The sequence below is a fragment of the Ambystoma mexicanum genome, chromosome 6q (genome assembly GCF_040938575.1).
Source record: "Ambystoma mexicanum isolate Mex_15411 chromosome 6q, UKY_AmexF1_1, whole genome shotgun sequence".
Classification (NCBI taxonomy): domain Eukaryota; kingdom Metazoa; phylum Chordata; class Amphibia; order Caudata; family Ambystomatidae; genus Ambystoma; species Ambystoma mexicanum.
The window spans coordinates 1,259,672,822-1,259,690,327 of NC_090937.1; the positions used below are offsets into that span (position 1 = coordinate 1,259,672,822).

At 46.5% G+C, this 17,506-nt stretch overlaps 1 protein-coding gene across 3 annotated transcripts in view; it reads left to right on the top strand.

Annotated features, from left to right (window-relative positions):
• The window catches only part of ANAPC4 (anaphase promoting complex subunit 4), a 1,458,106-nt gene extending 1,455,350 nt beyond the window's left edge, over positions 1-2,756 (top strand). For 2 of the 3 annotated variants that reach the window (XM_069631855.1, XM_069631854.1), the window contains one exon: positions 1,529-2,756. In XM_069631855.1, the coding sequence (XP_069487956.1) occupies positions 1,529-1,741 (213 nt within the window). In that variant the 3' untranslated portion in view covers positions 1,742-2,756. The remainder of the gene's footprint in view (positions 1-1,528) is intronic. The other variant, XM_069631856.1, reaches the window with a different exon arrangement.
• The last annotated feature ends 14,750 nt before the right edge of the window (positions 2,757-17,506 follow it).

Here is a 17,506-nt window from a genome sequence, read left to right on the forward strand (position 1 = left end):
ATACAAGCAATATGATGTGAGTTGGGGCTTATTTCACTTTTAACTTCGTGGAAAATAGGATGCTGTAAATTGTATTTTAGAATAATACTGGGGGAAGGGGAGGAAGGAAATCTGCTAAACCTAATAGAGAAAAATAAAAGTGAAGGCAGGTTCAAGAATACCTATATTTTAAGTTTACAAAATACAGTACTGCCCTTCCTTGAAGTTTTAGGTTACAAGGATCCTATGGTGAAAGTTAATGCTGTTTGTATTTTGAAAAGTGTTAAGAAAAAAGCATGTATTTGGGATTTGTGTGAAAATCAAACATACCTCTATACTAAATCTCAATACACTGCCTACGCTCTCCAAGGTCTTAAACCTGCCATCCTGTGAGAATATTTGTTAAAAACAGGAAATAGGGCATTAAGAAGATTTATCTTGCAATTACGTTTAAATATCCTTCCTTGTAATGAATTAACCAGTGTCTGGACTAATACCCCCCCCGAGCAGAAAGATTATGTAGGCACTGTAAAACAGAGGTGGAGACTGTAAGGCATATTCTTACCATGTGTACTAAACTAAAGAAATGGTATTACAAACGGTATGTAAATATAGTTGGTGATCTTCAAATGATTTAATCAGATCAATTTTGGTCAGTTATTTGTGACAGGGAGATAACGGTTTTTATTGGGGTGGCCTTTTATATTTGCAAAAGAGCTATCTGTTAGTGAATTATTTGAAACTGTTTCTTACAATGTATTTTTATTATGTTTACTTCAAGACTAGTTTTTTAATTGGGGAGAATTAATTGCAATATGTTTGTATCTATTCTCTCTTTATGATAATGGTTTTAGGATTGAAATGTAATTGTTTCTTTTTGGTGAATTGTTTGTAGTGTATAAGGTTTTAATTAACAAATTTGCACTTTAAATACAAAATATTTTTAAAAATCACTTATTCTACTCGATTCTTAACTTCGTGATCAGTTTCTGTAGGATCCAGCCAGTCTTCTCGGGGTGTAGCGCTCGTTTCTTATGACGCAATCAGCTCCTCTTTTGCTCTTGCTCATATTCCTCCGGGTAGTTCTTCCCTCAGATTGTCACTGCTTCGGGGATACATTTGATAAGGCTTTCTCAAAGGGTATTTTCTTTCGAATATTCTCTGTGGTATGGTCACAACTGCTGGTGTCAAGCATGGCACAATCTCAGGCTTCCAACATACAGGCGATAGGGGGGGTGGGACTTCCTGCAGAAGCATTCAGCTGCTCCTACACAGAGGTCTTAATAAAGAGCGGAATTAAAAGGGGAGACCAGCAAGAACCAAAAGAAGACCTTGTGAAATTAAAATGCCAGAGGGTGCACCACTTTGATCATTTACCATTTGTCTCATTAGCTCACAGGTGTGCTTTCCACAGTTGCATCGCTAATTGTTTGATTCTTTTTCTGTTACTCAGTGTTTCTAATTGCAACCATGTCAAGAAGTGAAATGCACCTCAGAATTTGTTTGCCTCTGATGCTCTGGTTTGTCTATTCCTGATAATTCCTTGCAGCTAAGTTCCAACCTCCGCCATGTCAGAGTATTTGAGATGGACGCAGAGGACGATGGTGAGGCAGAGGAAGAGGAAGAGGAGGAAGTGTCACATAATTTCACTGGAGAAGAGGAAGTGTTGAATCAGTCTGAAAATATCCAAGACAGCATTTGCATTGGTGAAGCAGATGTAACTTATGAAACTGAAATCAATGAGTCCAGTGTGGAATCTTGAGATGCTCATCCTCTCCCTTGTTGCAACCCCAATACCTCAGAAATGAAGTGGCTCAGTTCCCCTTTGTTGCTTCATGTTATATTAACATTACATTAATGTTGTGGCTGTCAAGTATATGACCATGGTATCAAATATGAAAGGAAGACTCTTATCCCCTCATCTCTTGTTGGAGCAGATTCTTTTCGCATTATACACCTTATGGTCATATCAGCACACACTCTTGTGTTTGTAAGGCATTGTGGATGGAGAGTGCAGAGGCTACCCGTTTCTTCTCTGATTTTTAAAATAAACGTACATTATTTATGGAGTATGTTGTAATGTTTCTACCCATTTTAGCAAGTAATACTGAGTGCCATTTACTCAAACCAAAGTAATGGCACGATTGTGCCAATCGCAGACACTACCTGTCGGGAATATTTAGCAGTTCATTTTTTATTCTACCTTGAAATGTTTGCAACGGGTTTGATGTAGCAGTCGCCAGTTTTCTTCTATGGTTTGAATGGTGGGTCAAAATACCAAAACCTCCCTATATGAATATGTATATGCTCTCACTGTTTATTTAAAATTTCAAAAGGGAGGCAACAATGTTAATGACTATTTTTTCTGTATTCATTAAAGGAAAAATGTTTTTTTTGCAGAAGCACCATACTAATAGTCATATGATAGATGGAGGGAATCAGATTGCAGTATGCTTTACAATAGGTAGACATTAAACAATCATGATGTTACATGTACTTGTTGGTGTGGGCGACAGGATCACCATCAGTGGACGGCACAGGCAGACAAAGGATTTATATTTTTCTAAATAATGAGTGTACCATGTCAAGTGTTGTCCGCGCCATCACCTCTGAATAAGTTGTATTATGAGCCGCTGCCTGGGGGTAACAGAAACTTTGGTTATGCTCTAACTAATTGTATATTCAGCCAAAAAAGGGGGTAATTGTTTCGGTAGATCATGCCCAGCTCTTTATAGGATTTGTACAATAAAAATGATATTGGATTCTCTCACAAGAAATTGATTCAGATACACTTATTTTTTAAGCAAAGATGATCAAGTTTGTAACTCCAGTTTTTTTATCAGTTCACTTGTAATCTTCCATTTAGAACTTTCGTGCTCAATTTTAGCCTAGCCAACACGTGTTTCAACCTTCTCTGTCTTTTTCAAGGCTATCTTAATTTACTGAATATCTTGAAAAGTTTTTTGTTTTTTTTAAAAAATATTTTTATTTTATTTTTTACGGTCAAACAAACACACTACAACTGTTTCAAAACATAGAAAGCATCATATTCCAACACATTTTCAAACTCCCCAACTCCCCCCTCCCCCCTTAAACTAGAGCCGGTTCTCACATGTCGTTTACGGGAACATCATTGGGTGGCACAATACTTAGGCAGCCATCATCTGGGTCCTCTGTTTCGTTGTCACCCTGGTGAGGGTTTGCCAACGAGGCCACCAATTGCTGCCAGGCCAGCAAGGGCCCTACTTCCTCTTCGCCCCCCCGGTGACCGCTTCAAACCAGACTACGGATTCAGCTTCCACCCACCTCAAGAGGTCTGTCCACCATAACTCCACCCTAGGTCTGTGGGCCGCCTTCCAGCCCATGGCAATCCTACGTTTGGCCAATACATAAGCAAGGTCCTTCATCTCGCTTATGTGTTTCAAATGCCTGGGTCTAGGGAAAAGTCCAAGCATGCATGACCAGGCCGATTCCACATCCAGCACCACCCCCCCACCAGCCAGTTTCGTCTTGAACTCATCCCAAAATCTAGGCACCTCCGGGCAAGCCCAAAACATGTGTAGCAGTTCCGCATTCACTTCCCCACACCTGGGGCATTGCTGCATAGCTGATCCCCCAAACCTTGCAATCTTCCCGGGGGTTAAATAAGCCCTGTGGGTAACATACAATTGAAGCTGTTGGAATCTTGCGTTACGGGACACCTTTTTGTGGTACCTCTGGGCCCGTTCCCACTGCCCATCCGTCATGGGTCCTCCCACCTCCTCCTCCCAATCTTGTCTCAATTGGAGCAACTCCTTTCCTGCCCTTACTCGCAGGAGCTCATATATCCTCGATATTTCGTGCCCGCCCTCCGATACATCATACATGGTTTCCAGGGAGGCGTCTGGGTCTTCCGCTAGCACTGTCTCAGGCCATCTTTCTCTAGTCTTTTTCACCAGCCTAGTGTAGGCTATATATTGGCCACCATGTACTCCCGTCTCTTCCTGCAGCCGCTGAAAGTCCACTGCCTCCCCTTCCTGCCATATGTACCCGAGGGTGGCTAGGCCTACCTGTTCCCATTATCTGCGGACCGATGAATATCTTGAAAAGTTGTGGTTCCACGCGGGACAACGATCGCTGAATTCAGCGTGGATAGATCACTATCCAAATGGATATACCAGCAGAATTATATTCATGAAACACCTAATGAAAGAAATTGATAAGAACACTCCCATTTAAGTACTGCACTTCTACAAGACTTGAACCAATAATATATAGACTACTAGTGTGAAAGCCTGTGTACACGGGCCAAAGCGAGTGAGGTGAGACCTTTTCAGAGTGTTAATACATTATGTGGTATATTTGCTGCATTAAATAAACGTACAGCTGGCCTAATGTATTTCCTAAGGCAACAGCTTCCTCTACCGTTGACAACAGGCAAAGTAGGCAGTCTCTACTGCGCGTGACTGCATCAGACAAACATACATCTGGCCTTTTATTACATTGTATATGATGATACTGACCCGATAATTCTGGATTAAGGAACCGTATAGTTGCCACTAGAGGCACTCTTTCCAAATAGAATACATTATATGCCCTTGGTATCACCTCTTCTTTCTTCTTTTCTGGAAATCTCTTCTTTCTTATATCCCTTCCAGTCGGGCATCCGACCGGGGCGTGGAACAGTGTGTATCCTGTGTCCGTGCTTGACGATCTAGCCATCCTGTTGGATCGTGGTGGGGTAAGAGCCTTGATATTACTTGATATGTTGGCGACATTTGATACGCTCGACCACTCCACCTTTCTATCAGGCATGGCCACGGTGGGTCTCTCCAGGCCTGACCTGGCCTCGTTCTCATCCTTCCTGACGGAGGCTAATCTGTTTCTTCCTACTGTTCACTCTTCTTTTTACCCACTGTCGTATGGTGTTCCAGAAGGCTCAGCTCTGTCCCCAATTTTGTCTAACATCTATGTTCGGCCATTGTTGGATCTCATCTGCTCCCACGGGTTCAGGTGTACGCTGACGACACCCAGATCCTGGTCTGGTTAGATCTTGACGCGGTCAGGGTGTCTTCTGGTCTGTGCGCTTGCCTGGAGGACGTGAGGAGTTGGATGGACCAGAGCTGGCCGAAACTCTGAGGACCAAACAGATTGTGGTGGTGGGTTCCCTTTCTCACTCTATTTCTTGGTCTATTCACTATTCATCACCAGGCTAAGGGAGGTGGCGGGTTTGGTACAGAGTCTGTAGTAAGGTTGCTGAAGCTCGTACATATGGTATGCCTCAGGGAGCTTGTCTTTCTCCCTCGCTTTATACATTTTTTACTGTGCCTCTTTTTCGCCTACTGATGAAAAATAATGTTGCCTTTACCAATTATTCTGATGACACGCAATGTGTCATCCCTTTGACTGGTAAGCATAAAGATGTTGAAGAAACCATTAATAAAATATATGGACTCATCCAGTCAAGGATGGTTAACAATGGCCTGCCACTGAAAAAGGAAAAAATAGAGCTAATGTTGGTTTGCACTGAGGGGACGATTCACAAATTGGGAACTGACTACACTTACTTCCAAGTGGCAGGATGTAGTATCTCCACAAAAGAAAAAGTTAAAACCTTGGGGATGTACTTGGACCAGAAACTGAATATGAGGGCCCAGGTGAGCAGCCTAGTCTACTCTGCTGCATATTACATTAAGCTGCTAGTGCAGCTTCGTCCTTTTATCTCAAAAGTTAATTGTGAAACCATGGCAAGAGCCATAATTGGTTAAAAAATTGACTATTATTGTAGCTTGCTTGTGGGCATAGCCAAAAAAGAATGTACTCAACTGCAAATTATTCAGAACAGTGCTGTGAGAGTAATCACTGGTTTGCAGAGAAGGAATCATATATCCGATGCCAGGCGTCATTTACACTGGCTGCCCATACAGGCAAGAATCAACTTTCATTTCTTGGTGATTACCCATAAATGTCTCAATGGGTTTAGCCTTTGTATCTGAGTGAGGCATTGCATTGGTGCATAAATCGAGTAGCAGGACATTAAGTTCAAAGAACTCCAGTTAACTTAAAATCACAGCCTGCAAACTGACCTATGTGATGAAATGTGCTTTCTTCATGGCGGCTACAAGAGCCTGGAATGCGTGTTACAAATATTTTAAAGTAAAGTCTCCTTCATTTTGGCCCTCCTCACTTGGCGACTTCTGTAATCCAGTGACGTGGTCAAGAATCTGGGAGTCGTTCTTTCATCCTTATCGTCATCCTCAGGTTCGTGCAGTATGCAAGACTGGCCAATTGTTCTTGAGAACGCTTTGCAAGATATTACCCTTTCTCCCAAGGCATTTACGCCCCTCGGTTGTGGCTTCTCTTTTAAATAGTCGGATTGACTACTACAATGCCCTCTACCTGTCCCAACCTTTCATTTGATACATCGGCTTCAGTTATTACAGAATATGGCTGCCTGTGTTGCCACTGCAGCTCCTTATGGTGCCCATATCTGTTCTTGGGGCCCTCCATTGGCTCCCACTGGCCAAACCGATCACGTTCAAGTCCTATTTGTGATGTCATCTTTGATGTCCTGGGTGTTAGTCTTAGCAGAGCACAGTGGTGGCGCGAGTTATGGTTGCTTAGCTTACCATAACTGGTGAATTTCTGAGGTTTTTCAGTTTTACTCGTAACCATAACGTCCCTTTAACAAAGTTTTTTCATTGAATTTCATAGGTTAATAGGGCAACTTAACCATAACGTCCCTTTAACAAAGTTTCTTCAGTGAATTTCATGGGTTTTTCCCCATGCCCGCTAATTTCCTACAACTTAGTAATATCATCATTACCCCATTATAGCAACATTTCTGTCCAATTTGCTAAGTTTCACCTTACAACTCTGCCATTTCCCACCTCTAGAATCATTGTTAACATTTCTATACACTTTTCACAACTTTTCCAGTTTTTTTGCCCCCATCGGAGTCCACGAACGTCTGACGTCATCGCAGACTGTTAGGACAGCGTCATGAGACCTTGCGCTGTATGATGTGTTCACGAACGCGTCCGCACTTCGCGAGCGGGTCCGTGCTTTGCAGATAGTTCGGAACTGCATTTTCTGCTGATCTAGGAACTTTTCAAATTAAAATGTACAATTGCACAGCCCTACACCTATTCTTACTCATTATCCAATAATCTAGCACAGAGCACATACTTGGAAAAATATTAGCAAAACTGCCATTTATTTTAAAAATGGCATTAGCTGTTGCCATCTCTCCTCCCCAGGAGCCACCATCACCAGCAGTAGGACATACACAACACAAAAAGGGCAGTACTTCCAAAGACAATGAAAAGGACCACAATGATGAGGTATGGGAAGTGCCTACCTCTAGCACCCAGAGAGAATCATGGGTGTGGCAGTTCCTTACCACTGTTGGGAATGTACCAAAGGCTAAAGCTACCAAAGTGAAATGCACTGAGTCATGGTATACCTTGACAGTACTTCTATGGGACCAGTGGAAAGTCCTGGTTACCTTGCAAAAAAAAGCTTTTTGGGAGAATCTTATGAATACAAAGAGTGTAACGCTAGATGCAGTTTTCCAAAATGTGTCTTTTTATTCTCCATAGTGTAGACACATGGTCTAAAGGTGGTCAGCTGACACGTCATTTGACCCCGGAAGGCAAGGCAAGTTGAAGTATGGTAAGCAGGGGGTGTTACCCCAAGGGTTCTTCAATTAAAACCATGTGGCAAGTCCGTCGGGTATGCTGGAGTGTAGTCCGGGATCTGCAGACACATTTTGGAAAACTGCATCCAGCATTAGAATCTTTGTTTCTGATGTTTGTTAATCTGCTTAGAATAACATGCTGTGCATAGTCCGACATCCAGTGGTCACTGCGGAGTATTGCATTTTGTTTTTCGTAGTCAAAAACGGGACGTCGACAAGGCGTGTCTGTAGCACTATCCCTATAGTGACGTGCGGTGCACCCACAATCCCTCACGCGTCGAGGTCCCTCAGATTGTTTTTTTCCGCCCAGATATTGGTCGCCTTTACGCGGAGCTCCTCGAGAGACATTGCAAATTCATTTACTCGACCTTTGGTCGTTATTTATTAATATCTATATACATAAGATCCCTCCCTCGACGTAGCTGCGAGGCCTTTTCTCCGCCGAGTAAGAACTTCGACGGTGGGGACGAGACAGAGGAGATCCTTCAGCGCTGCCGAACACGTGGCCTGGCCTCGCCGGCCAAAAGACAGTAGGGAGAGTGGGGTCGTGGGACATTTCTTGTTTCTCTCTAAGAATGCCTTTCCTTTTCCCCTCCCTTTCCCTCGGGGTTGTTATCACAGTGAAATATTTCCTCAGCTATGGAGAGGACACCCTTTAGGTTTTGCCCGCGTTGCAAGGGAAAGTTTACCTGGAAAGACCAGCATAAACGGTGTAACCGTTGCTTGCCCCTCGACCACAAGGAAGACGGCTGCACGGCTTGTCAGCTTCTTAAGCCTAAGACTTTAAAGGACCGCAGGGTCAAAAGGTGGGCGGCCTATGCCATGTCGAGGTCCGATTCCTCACCCGCCGCCGCAGAAAGTGATGAGGAATGTGATAACCCGACATCCGTTGCGGAAGTCATAGACCTCTCTAAGGAGCGCTCGCGCTCCTCGTCGTCTGTCCCCGGCCCCGACAAGTTCGGCTCATGCCCTGCTTATGGACACCCCGGCGATACTGACGCACACAAAAAACACTCCCATAAACACACAACCCACGGCTCTTCTTCGTCGAAGAAACCATCAGCGCCAACGGAGACGCAGGTTCCACCGGCGTCCTCCTCAGACCGTAAGAGTCTTAAGCCCCCCTCGCAAACGCGACCAGCGACCGGGCTTCCCCCAGATAAGGGCGCTACCCCCAAACCGCCAGATGAAGCGCTCCGTCAGAGAGCGCCCGTCGCCGTAGAACGCGCGAAGCCCGTAACGTCAATACCAGAGCCCTCCACAGACAGATTAGTCGTCGAGAGCCTGGCGAGGATCGTTTCCACCGATAGCCAGAAGCGGACGGCGAAAGATGCCCTGAATACCGCTCAGAAGGCTAGAGAAACGCCAAAAAGGCCTGAAGGAAGGCAGGAACTGCCACCTTCATCTAAAGTGACTGTAACGCTCACCTGATTCCCGCAGAGGCGCCGGTCTTGACTGGGTGAATGCCGTATCTTCAAAGGTGATGTGTAACACACGGTTGGCTCTTTGGGCTGGACCTCTGTGCACTGTATGTCTGACTCGAAGAGTAAGATGTCTGCAGATAGAAAATATGGGATTAATGAACTGGGGTTATTGGGTGCCTCTCTCCTCTTCCTTTTCTCTTCTCCTGTAGAACCCCAAAGGTTAACGCCCTCACCTTAGGTAAGTGAACGCCGAGCTCTCCATCTGCCTCGGGGCAGGGTGCCGTAACCAGTTTCTTCACTGGATAAGGGTGCAGGCCTCTTGACCTCAGAGGACTGCTGTCCGTCATTAACTGCACGAACGGTAAGTTCTGGGCACTTCAAATGTCTTAAAAGTCTTTTGTAATGATATCTCTTGTTTTGCAGGGTTCCGGCGATGGCGGATGGCGGGCTGATGAGAGTTGAGGATCGAACCCGCGTGAGGAATAGAAGCGCCTGGAAGCACGTAAGTAAGCGCTTGTAGCCTGCTTCACGATGCGCACTAACTGTCCCTTTTATCTTGCAGGTACAAGTTCGGAGCTTTAGAGAAGCTGAAGGGTGCTGGAATACCCACTGGATTCGGCGTGGGAAGGAGTAATGGCACGTGAGTAATAAAGTTGCCCAATGTCTTTAAACGCACCTTCTTTTGTCTTTCAGATGCGGGATGCAGCGCCGAAGGCCTCCGGAGCGTGCGAAGAGCTGGTAAGCTTTTGTCTTTCAGATGCCGGAATGCAGCGCGAGGCGTTGGTGACAGCCGATGGACCAGGTAAGAGATGCGCTGCCACTGAAGACCGTAGTGCTAACCTGTTCTTTCTTTGTCTTTACAGGTGCTGCTGAAGACTGGATTCCAGGATGGTAAGCCTTTGTTCCCTTAGGCCCAGGATCAGAAGCAGAAGACACGATGAGCGTTCTGCTGCAGAGAATGCAGAATAACGCAAAGCAAGATTCATCCATCGGGTGTGGTTTAAATAGCCTCCTGTAGTGCTTACGTGTCTCCTTCCACAGCCACGCCTAGGTAAGAAAAGAGTTCCTGCTTTCCAGAATAGTTCCAGTGTTCTGAACCTAGGGAGTGGCTCCTGCCCCACCCAACAGGAAAAGTAGTCCCAAACAGAAGAGGATCAGGGGTTCAACTGGCAGGTAAGTAAGCAGCATGGTCTGCTGCAGGTAAGTCCACCCAAGCATTATGAGCCCGGCGCTTCCAGCGCTGGGACTGGGCATCTTTATGAGCCTGGTGCCACTGGCGCCAGGACAGGGTCCAAAAGGTCCCAATTGGGACTGGCTGGCACTCGGAACCGGGGTTATGGGTCTGCTTCCAAGGGTGTCGGGCAAGTCCTGATCTTTTGGAAGCAGAGATCATGACAGCACCCCCCCCTCAAGGCCCCTCCCAAACCGGGCTTCTCCGGGGGTTTGGGCTTGTTAGGAAATGTTCGATGAAATCTTTTGATTAGACAAGGCGCGTGGACATATTCTGCAGGTTCCCAGGATCTTTCTTGGGGACCGTAGCCTTTCCAGTCAATCAGGTAAAATAGTTTAGATTTGGAGATCTTGGAATCCAGGATGCTTTTGACTTCAAACTCGAGTTCTCCATCAACTAGAATAGGTTTTGGAGATGTAGTTAGTCGGGTTTGAGGTTGCACGGGTTTTAATAGAGAGACGTGGAAGACCGGATGTATCTTCATGTGAGGGGGCAAGTCCAACTTGACCGCTACTGGATTTACTATGGTAGTGATGGAATAGGGACCAAGGTATCTTGGGTTGAATATGCGTGGTCCTTTTAGAGGTAGATATTTGGTGGATAACCAGACTTGATCTCCTACTTGATATTGGGGGGCTTCCTTCCGATGTTGGTCTGCTCCTTTCTTGTATTGTTCTTTAGCCCTTTGAAGGTGAGAAACGGCTTCCTTAAAGGCTTGGGTGATTGTAGAATGCAGGTGGTCTACTGCTGGTGTTCCAAGATCTTGGAGTGGATCCAACTCCGAGGTTCTAGGGTGACTACCGTATAAAAGAAAAAACGGGGTCTTCCCAGTTCCCGAGTGGACAGAGCTATTAGAGGCATATTCGGCTATCCAAAGGATATCTTTCCAAGTTTTTTCAGTTTGTTGTAGCATGCAGCGCAAATACTGTTCCAGAGTTTGATTGGTCCTCTCGGTTTGTCCGTCGGTTTGAGGGTGGTGGCTGGTCGAAAGTCTCACATCAATTTGAGCTGACCGACAGCAACTTCGCCAAAAATGAGAAATAAATTGACTACCTCGATCCGAAATTAGAACTGAAGGAAAACCGTGCAGTCGGACGATGTTTTCGAGAAATTCTCGGGCCAGAGTTGCTGCTGTTGGTAAGCCTTTGAGTGGAATGAAATGCGCCATCTTGGAGAATAGGTCCACGATTACTAGGATCGTATTGTATCCGGAGCATGGAGGTAGATCAGTGATGAAGTCCATAGAAAGCGTATGCCAAGGGCGAGGCGGGATGTCAATGGGGCGTAAGAGGCCGGCTGGTTTTTCCTTTTGACTCTTGTTTTGGGCGCATACTCCACAGGACATTATAAAGTCTCTGATATCTTTTTTCCAAGACGGCCACCAGAAGTAGCGCTTGATCTTTTCCGAGGTCTTGGTCATACCGGGATGTCCTTCCATTAAAGAATCGTGATGACAAGAGATTACCTTTTTCTGTAAATCTGTGCTGGGCAGGTTTAACCGTTCTTGGAAATATAATAGGTTGTCCTTCACCGTAAAGTCCTTTCCCTGCAGGTGCCAATTCTGTATGTCTGCTGGAGTTACCAGTAGCCTGGCTTTATCCTTAACTTCCTCTATGGATTGTGTGGCGATTACACCTAGAATTCTTTGTTCGGGAATGATAGGTACAGGTTTAGGATTGATCAAATGTTCTTCCACTCCCATCCGAGAAAGGGCATCAGCTTTACCGTTTTTTGTACCAGGTCGATAGGTAATTATGAAGTCAAACTCTGCAAAGAATAGTGCCCAACGGAGTTGCCTAGAGGATTGAGCTTTTGCGGTTTTCAAATATTGCAGGTTTCGGTGATCTGTAATCACAGTAACGGTGTGTCGGGCCCCCAGAAGATAATGCCGCCAAGCCTTAAAGGCGGACTTGATAGCTAGAAGTTCCTTATCAGTAATAGTGTAATTGATTTCAGGAGGCGAGAATTTGCGGGACCAAAATGCCACGGGATGCAACTGATTGGTTACTGGGTCCTTTTGTGATAGAACTGCCCCCATGGCAAGACTCGAAGCATCAGTTTCAACGATGTAGGGGAGTTCTGGGCAAGGATGTTTTAAGATCGGTGCAGAGATAAATCTAGTCTTCAAATTCTGGAAAGCTTGTTCCGCCTCGGTAGACCATTCAAAACCTTTGTTTTTCTTTAACAAGGCGGTGATGGGCTGGACTACTCGAGAGAATTCGGGGATAAACCTGCGGTAAAAGTTAGCGAAGCCTAACATGCTTTGAACACCTTTTACGGAGGATGGCGATGGCCATTTGAGAATTGCATCGACCTTCTTTGAATCCATACTCACTCCGCTAGGTGATAATATGAATCCCAAGAATTCAACTTCAGTCACGTTGAAAACACATTTTTCCAACTTAGCGAAAAGTTTGTGTTGACGCAATCTCTCGAGGACCATTTTCACGTGTTTCCAATGTTCAGTTTCCGATGAAGAATAAACGAGGATGTCGTCAATGTAAACAACAACACACACATCTATGAGCTCTCTGAGGACATCGTTCATAAAATATTGAAAGGCGGCCGGGGCATTGCAAAGTCCGAAGGGCATGACCTGATATTCAAATAGCCCATACTTGGTGCGGAAGGCTGTCTTCCATTCATCGCCCTCTTTTACTCGTACCAAGTGGTAGGCTCCTCTAAGATCCAGCTTTGTATATATGCATGCTTTTCTGACTTGGTCCAGGAGTTTAGGGATCAAAGGTAACGGATATCTATTCTTAACGGTGATCTGGTTCAAGGCGCGATAATCTATACAAGTTCTAAGGTCCCCTTCTTTTTTTGGAACGAAGAACAAAGCTGAGGAAGCAGGGGACTTGGAAGGACGAATAAACCCATTCGCTAGGTATTGATCCAGGTATTGTCGGAGGTGAAGATTCTCAGGCTCGGTGAGGGCATAAATTCTACTACAAGGAGGAGTAGATCCAGGTATCAGGTCTATCTGGCAGTCATAAGACCTATGAGGAGGTAGAGAGTTAGCCTGATCCTTCCGGAAAACATCTTGGAATTCTAGGTATTCAGGAGGTAACTGGGGAGCCTCCGAGGAAATTGCTGCCAGTGCAACACCAGGTCGAGGGTGACAAGTAGAGACACATTCTGGAAACTGAACCGTTCTTGCTCGCCAATCGATCTGAGGATTGTGCTTCTCTAACCAAGGAATTCCTAGAATAATCTGGAACTGAGGGGCCTTGATCACATCGAACACGATCTTCTCATGGTGTCCATCTTGACTTACTAGCGTCACTTCTTGGGTGGTATGCGTTACTGGTCCGGAGGCTATCTCCGTACCATCCACCGTAGTAATGACGTCCTTTACAGCCTTTGGACAAAGAGTCAGATTCATCCTCAAAACCTATTCATGATCCACATAATTGCCGATGGCACCGCTGTCGACGTAAGCTTCAATCGCATGTAATCGATCTGGATGTTCAGGGCTAATGAGGACCATAGGAATCACGAAATGCGAGGTCACGGAACTGGTTTTAACGCTCGGCAAGAGGACCTCTATTCTTGTCGGGCGAGGTCGTTTCCCTGCTCAGAGTTTGTGACCCTGGTAACTGCAGCTCCTACTGCCTTCTTGGCTGGTTTCACCGGACAGTCTCGAAGAAAGTGCCCCGAGTTTCCGCAATAGAGGCATAATTGCAGCTGTTTTCTCCTTTCCCGCTCCTTTTGTGTTAGTGGTCCTTTCAGGCCCCCTATTTGCATGGGTTCCCCGGAGTCTACTCCTTTGGTAGGAGTTGGTGGTTTGGAAAATACTCGAGCATCAAACTTGGAACGATCGGCCTTCCTGTTCTGCAGTCTGTGGTCAATTTGAACGACTAAGTCAATATAGTCCGAACAGTCTTGCGGGGGATTCACTACTTGGGCTAACACATCTTTGAGCTCTCCACGTAGACCTCTATAAAACAGCGTAATCCTTTTGTCCTCAGGCCATCGAGTTTCCACTATCAGTCTGTTGAAAGACGCAATATAAGCCAAAAGGTCTTGATTACCCTGTCGCAATGAAAGGAGCTCATTGTCCAAGGCCTGCCCCTGTGAATGTCTTGCAAACAGTTTTTCCATACTGAGCTGAAAAGCTTGAAAATCATGGAGAACCGGATCATCTTGATTAACTAGAGGGATCGACCAGTCTGCCGCGTTGCCACTAAGGTACGAAAGCATGAAAGCTACCTTAGCTTGATCAGTTGGAAAGGCTGCTGGCCGGCATAAGAAGTGCAACCGGCACTGATTAATAAATACTGCAAACCTCTTTGGGTCACCAGAAAATCGTTCGGGCGGAGCCAGACGTACATTCCCAGGTAGGTTGATCTGCACTGGGTTCGTAGAGGATGTTGAAGGAAGATTTGCCCCTGATGCGGGTAACGGAGTTTGTCCGGCTTGTGACTGTAGCAATTGTCTAGCGAGATCGTCTGTTCGCTCCTTGGAAATAATCAGTTCACTTCTTAGAGCATTCGTTTCCTGACGGGCTGCATGCACTTCTGCTCTTAGTTCCCCAAGTAACTGGGCTAGCTGGTTGGTATCCGAGGTTTCCATAGCGCCTGGGTGGGAGTTTTGCGGTAGGCTTTGCGTTCTGTAACGCTCACCCGATTCCCGCAGAGGCGCCGGTCTTGACTGGGTGAATGCCGTATCTTCAAAGGTGATGTGTAACACACGGTTGGCTCTTTGGGCTGGACCTCTGTGCACTGTATGTCTGACTCGAAGAGTAAGATGTCTGCAGATAGAAAATATGGGATTAATGAACTGGGGTTATTGGGTGCCTCTCTCCTCTTCCCTTTCCCTTCTCCTGTAGAACCCCAAAGGTTAACGCCCTCACCTTAGGTAAGTGAACGCCAAGCTCTCCATCTGCCTCGGGGCAGGGTGCCGTAACCAGTTTCTTCACTGGATAAGGGTGCAGGCCTCTTGACCTCAGAGGACTGCTGTCCGTCATTAACTGCACGAACGGTAAGTTCTGGGCACTTCAAATGTCTTAAAAGTCTTTTGTAATGATATCTCTTGTTTTGCAGGGTTCCGGCGATGGCGGATGGCGGGCTGATGAGAGTTGAGGATCGAACCCGCGTGAGGAATAGAAGCGCCTGGAAGCACGTAAATAAGCGCTTGTAGCCTGCTTCACGATGCGCACTAACTGTCCCTTTTATCTTGCAGGTACAAGTTCGGAGCTTTAGAGAAGCTGAAGGGTGCTGGAATACCCACTGGATTCGGCGTGGGAAGGAGTAATGGCACGTGAGTAATAAAGTTGCCCAATGTCTTTAAACGCACCTTCTTTTGTCTTTCAGATGCGGGATGCAGCGCCGAAGGCCTCCGGAGCGTGCGAAGAGCTGGTAAGCTTTTGTCTTTCAGATGCCGGAATGCAGCGCGAGGCGTTGGTGACAGCCGATGGACCAGGTAAGAGATGCGCTGCCACTGAAGACCGTAGTGCTAACCTGTTCTTTCTTTGTCTTTACAGGTGCTGCTGAAGACTTGATTCCAGGATGGTAAGCCTTTGTTCCCTTAGGCCCAGGATCAGAAGCAGAAGACACGATGAGCGTTCTGCTGCAGAGAATGCAGAATAACGCAAAGCAAGATTCATCCATCGGGTGTGGTTTAAATAGCCTCCTGTAGTGCTTAGGTGTCTCCTTCCACAGCCACGCCTAGGTAAGAAAAGAGTTCCTGCTTTCCAGAACAGTTCCAGTGTTCTGAACCTAGGGAGTGGCTCCTGCCCCACCCAACAGGAAAAGTAGTCCCAAACAGAAGAGGATCAGGGGTTCAACTGGCAGGTAAGTAAGCAGCATGGTCTGCTGCAGGTAAGTCCACCCAAGCATTATGAGCCCGGCGCTTCCAGCGCTGGGACTGGGCATCTTTATGAGCCTGGTGCCACTGGCGCCAGGACAGGGTCCAAAAGGTCCCAATTGGGACTGGCTGGCACTCGGAACAGGGGTTATGGGTCTGCTTCCAAGGGAGTCGGGCAAGTCCTGATCTTTTGGAAGCAGAGATCATGACAGGGACTCCTAGCCTACCAGAAGGTTTTTCAGATGGTGACTGAGGCCTTTCTTCGACGTTGTGGGAGAGGTCAAAGCGTTTTCAGGCCAAAGACCCTTCCCTCCCCCCACCCCTCCAGACCGCTCAGGGGTACCTCATGAGACCCTGGAGAGACTCCAGTTCTGTATGGAGAAGATGGAGAGGTTTATGGAGACTCAAAACCTACCACCACCCAAGAGGGCAAGAGATGGACCTCAGATGGACCCCAGGGCTAAATTCCCTAGGCTGTTTAATCCCTCACAAGTGGATGTAGATTTATATGACCTCACTGAAGAGGACCCCCACTTTCAGGAGGAGGACGAATTTTTAGGCAACGAAGAGGAACAAAACCTAGAGGAGGAGGGTTTTGAAGAAAATCCAGATATAGGTGGGGGGGGCTTCGGAAAAGACCCAGAGGAAGGTGCTTCACAGCCCTGGCAGTCCCCATCAGCGTTTTCGGACCCTGATGCACTAAACCTGTCCCTCCCGAGGACTCGCCTAATAGGAACACGTCACCTATAGACGATCAACCTACGTTTAATGCACTACTACGCAAGGCAGCAGTGCATTTCGAAATAGACACGGGAGATTTCTCCTGACATTGACTTTGAGGAGAAGGTAATCAAGGAGAAACCCCCTGTCAGCCAAACCATTCCCCTCCTCGCCTCAGTAATGAGACGAATGATCCCTTCACTATCTACACCCGCGTTGGTCAGAGGGGTCAACCCAAAGATAGAAAAACTATTCAGTCCCTCTCCTTCAGACCCGTTGTACGTCAGGGGCCACTCTGTACCAGACTCCCTAGTGGTGATAAATGCAAGGAAAAGAGCAGGGGTCCCGCTGTCTACCAGCGAAGCACCACCAGATAAGGAGGGTAAGAAATTGTATGCCCTGGGGAAGAGGATCACAGCCTCCGCTGCTTTTTCCGCAAGGATTGCAAACAACAATTCCTTGCTAGCAAGTTACGCAGATGCACAATGGAGCAAGCTGCGTAAGGACGCCGAGGAGGTCGTAATTGTGGCCAGAACCCCTACGTACATGCCTTCTGGCCACAATTACTGAAGGGACCCTAGTCAGCCAAAGCATCGTGAAAAACACTCTGGATGCTGCAGAAACGGCTGGCCGTTCCCTAGTCCAAGGAATACTCCTCAAACGCCA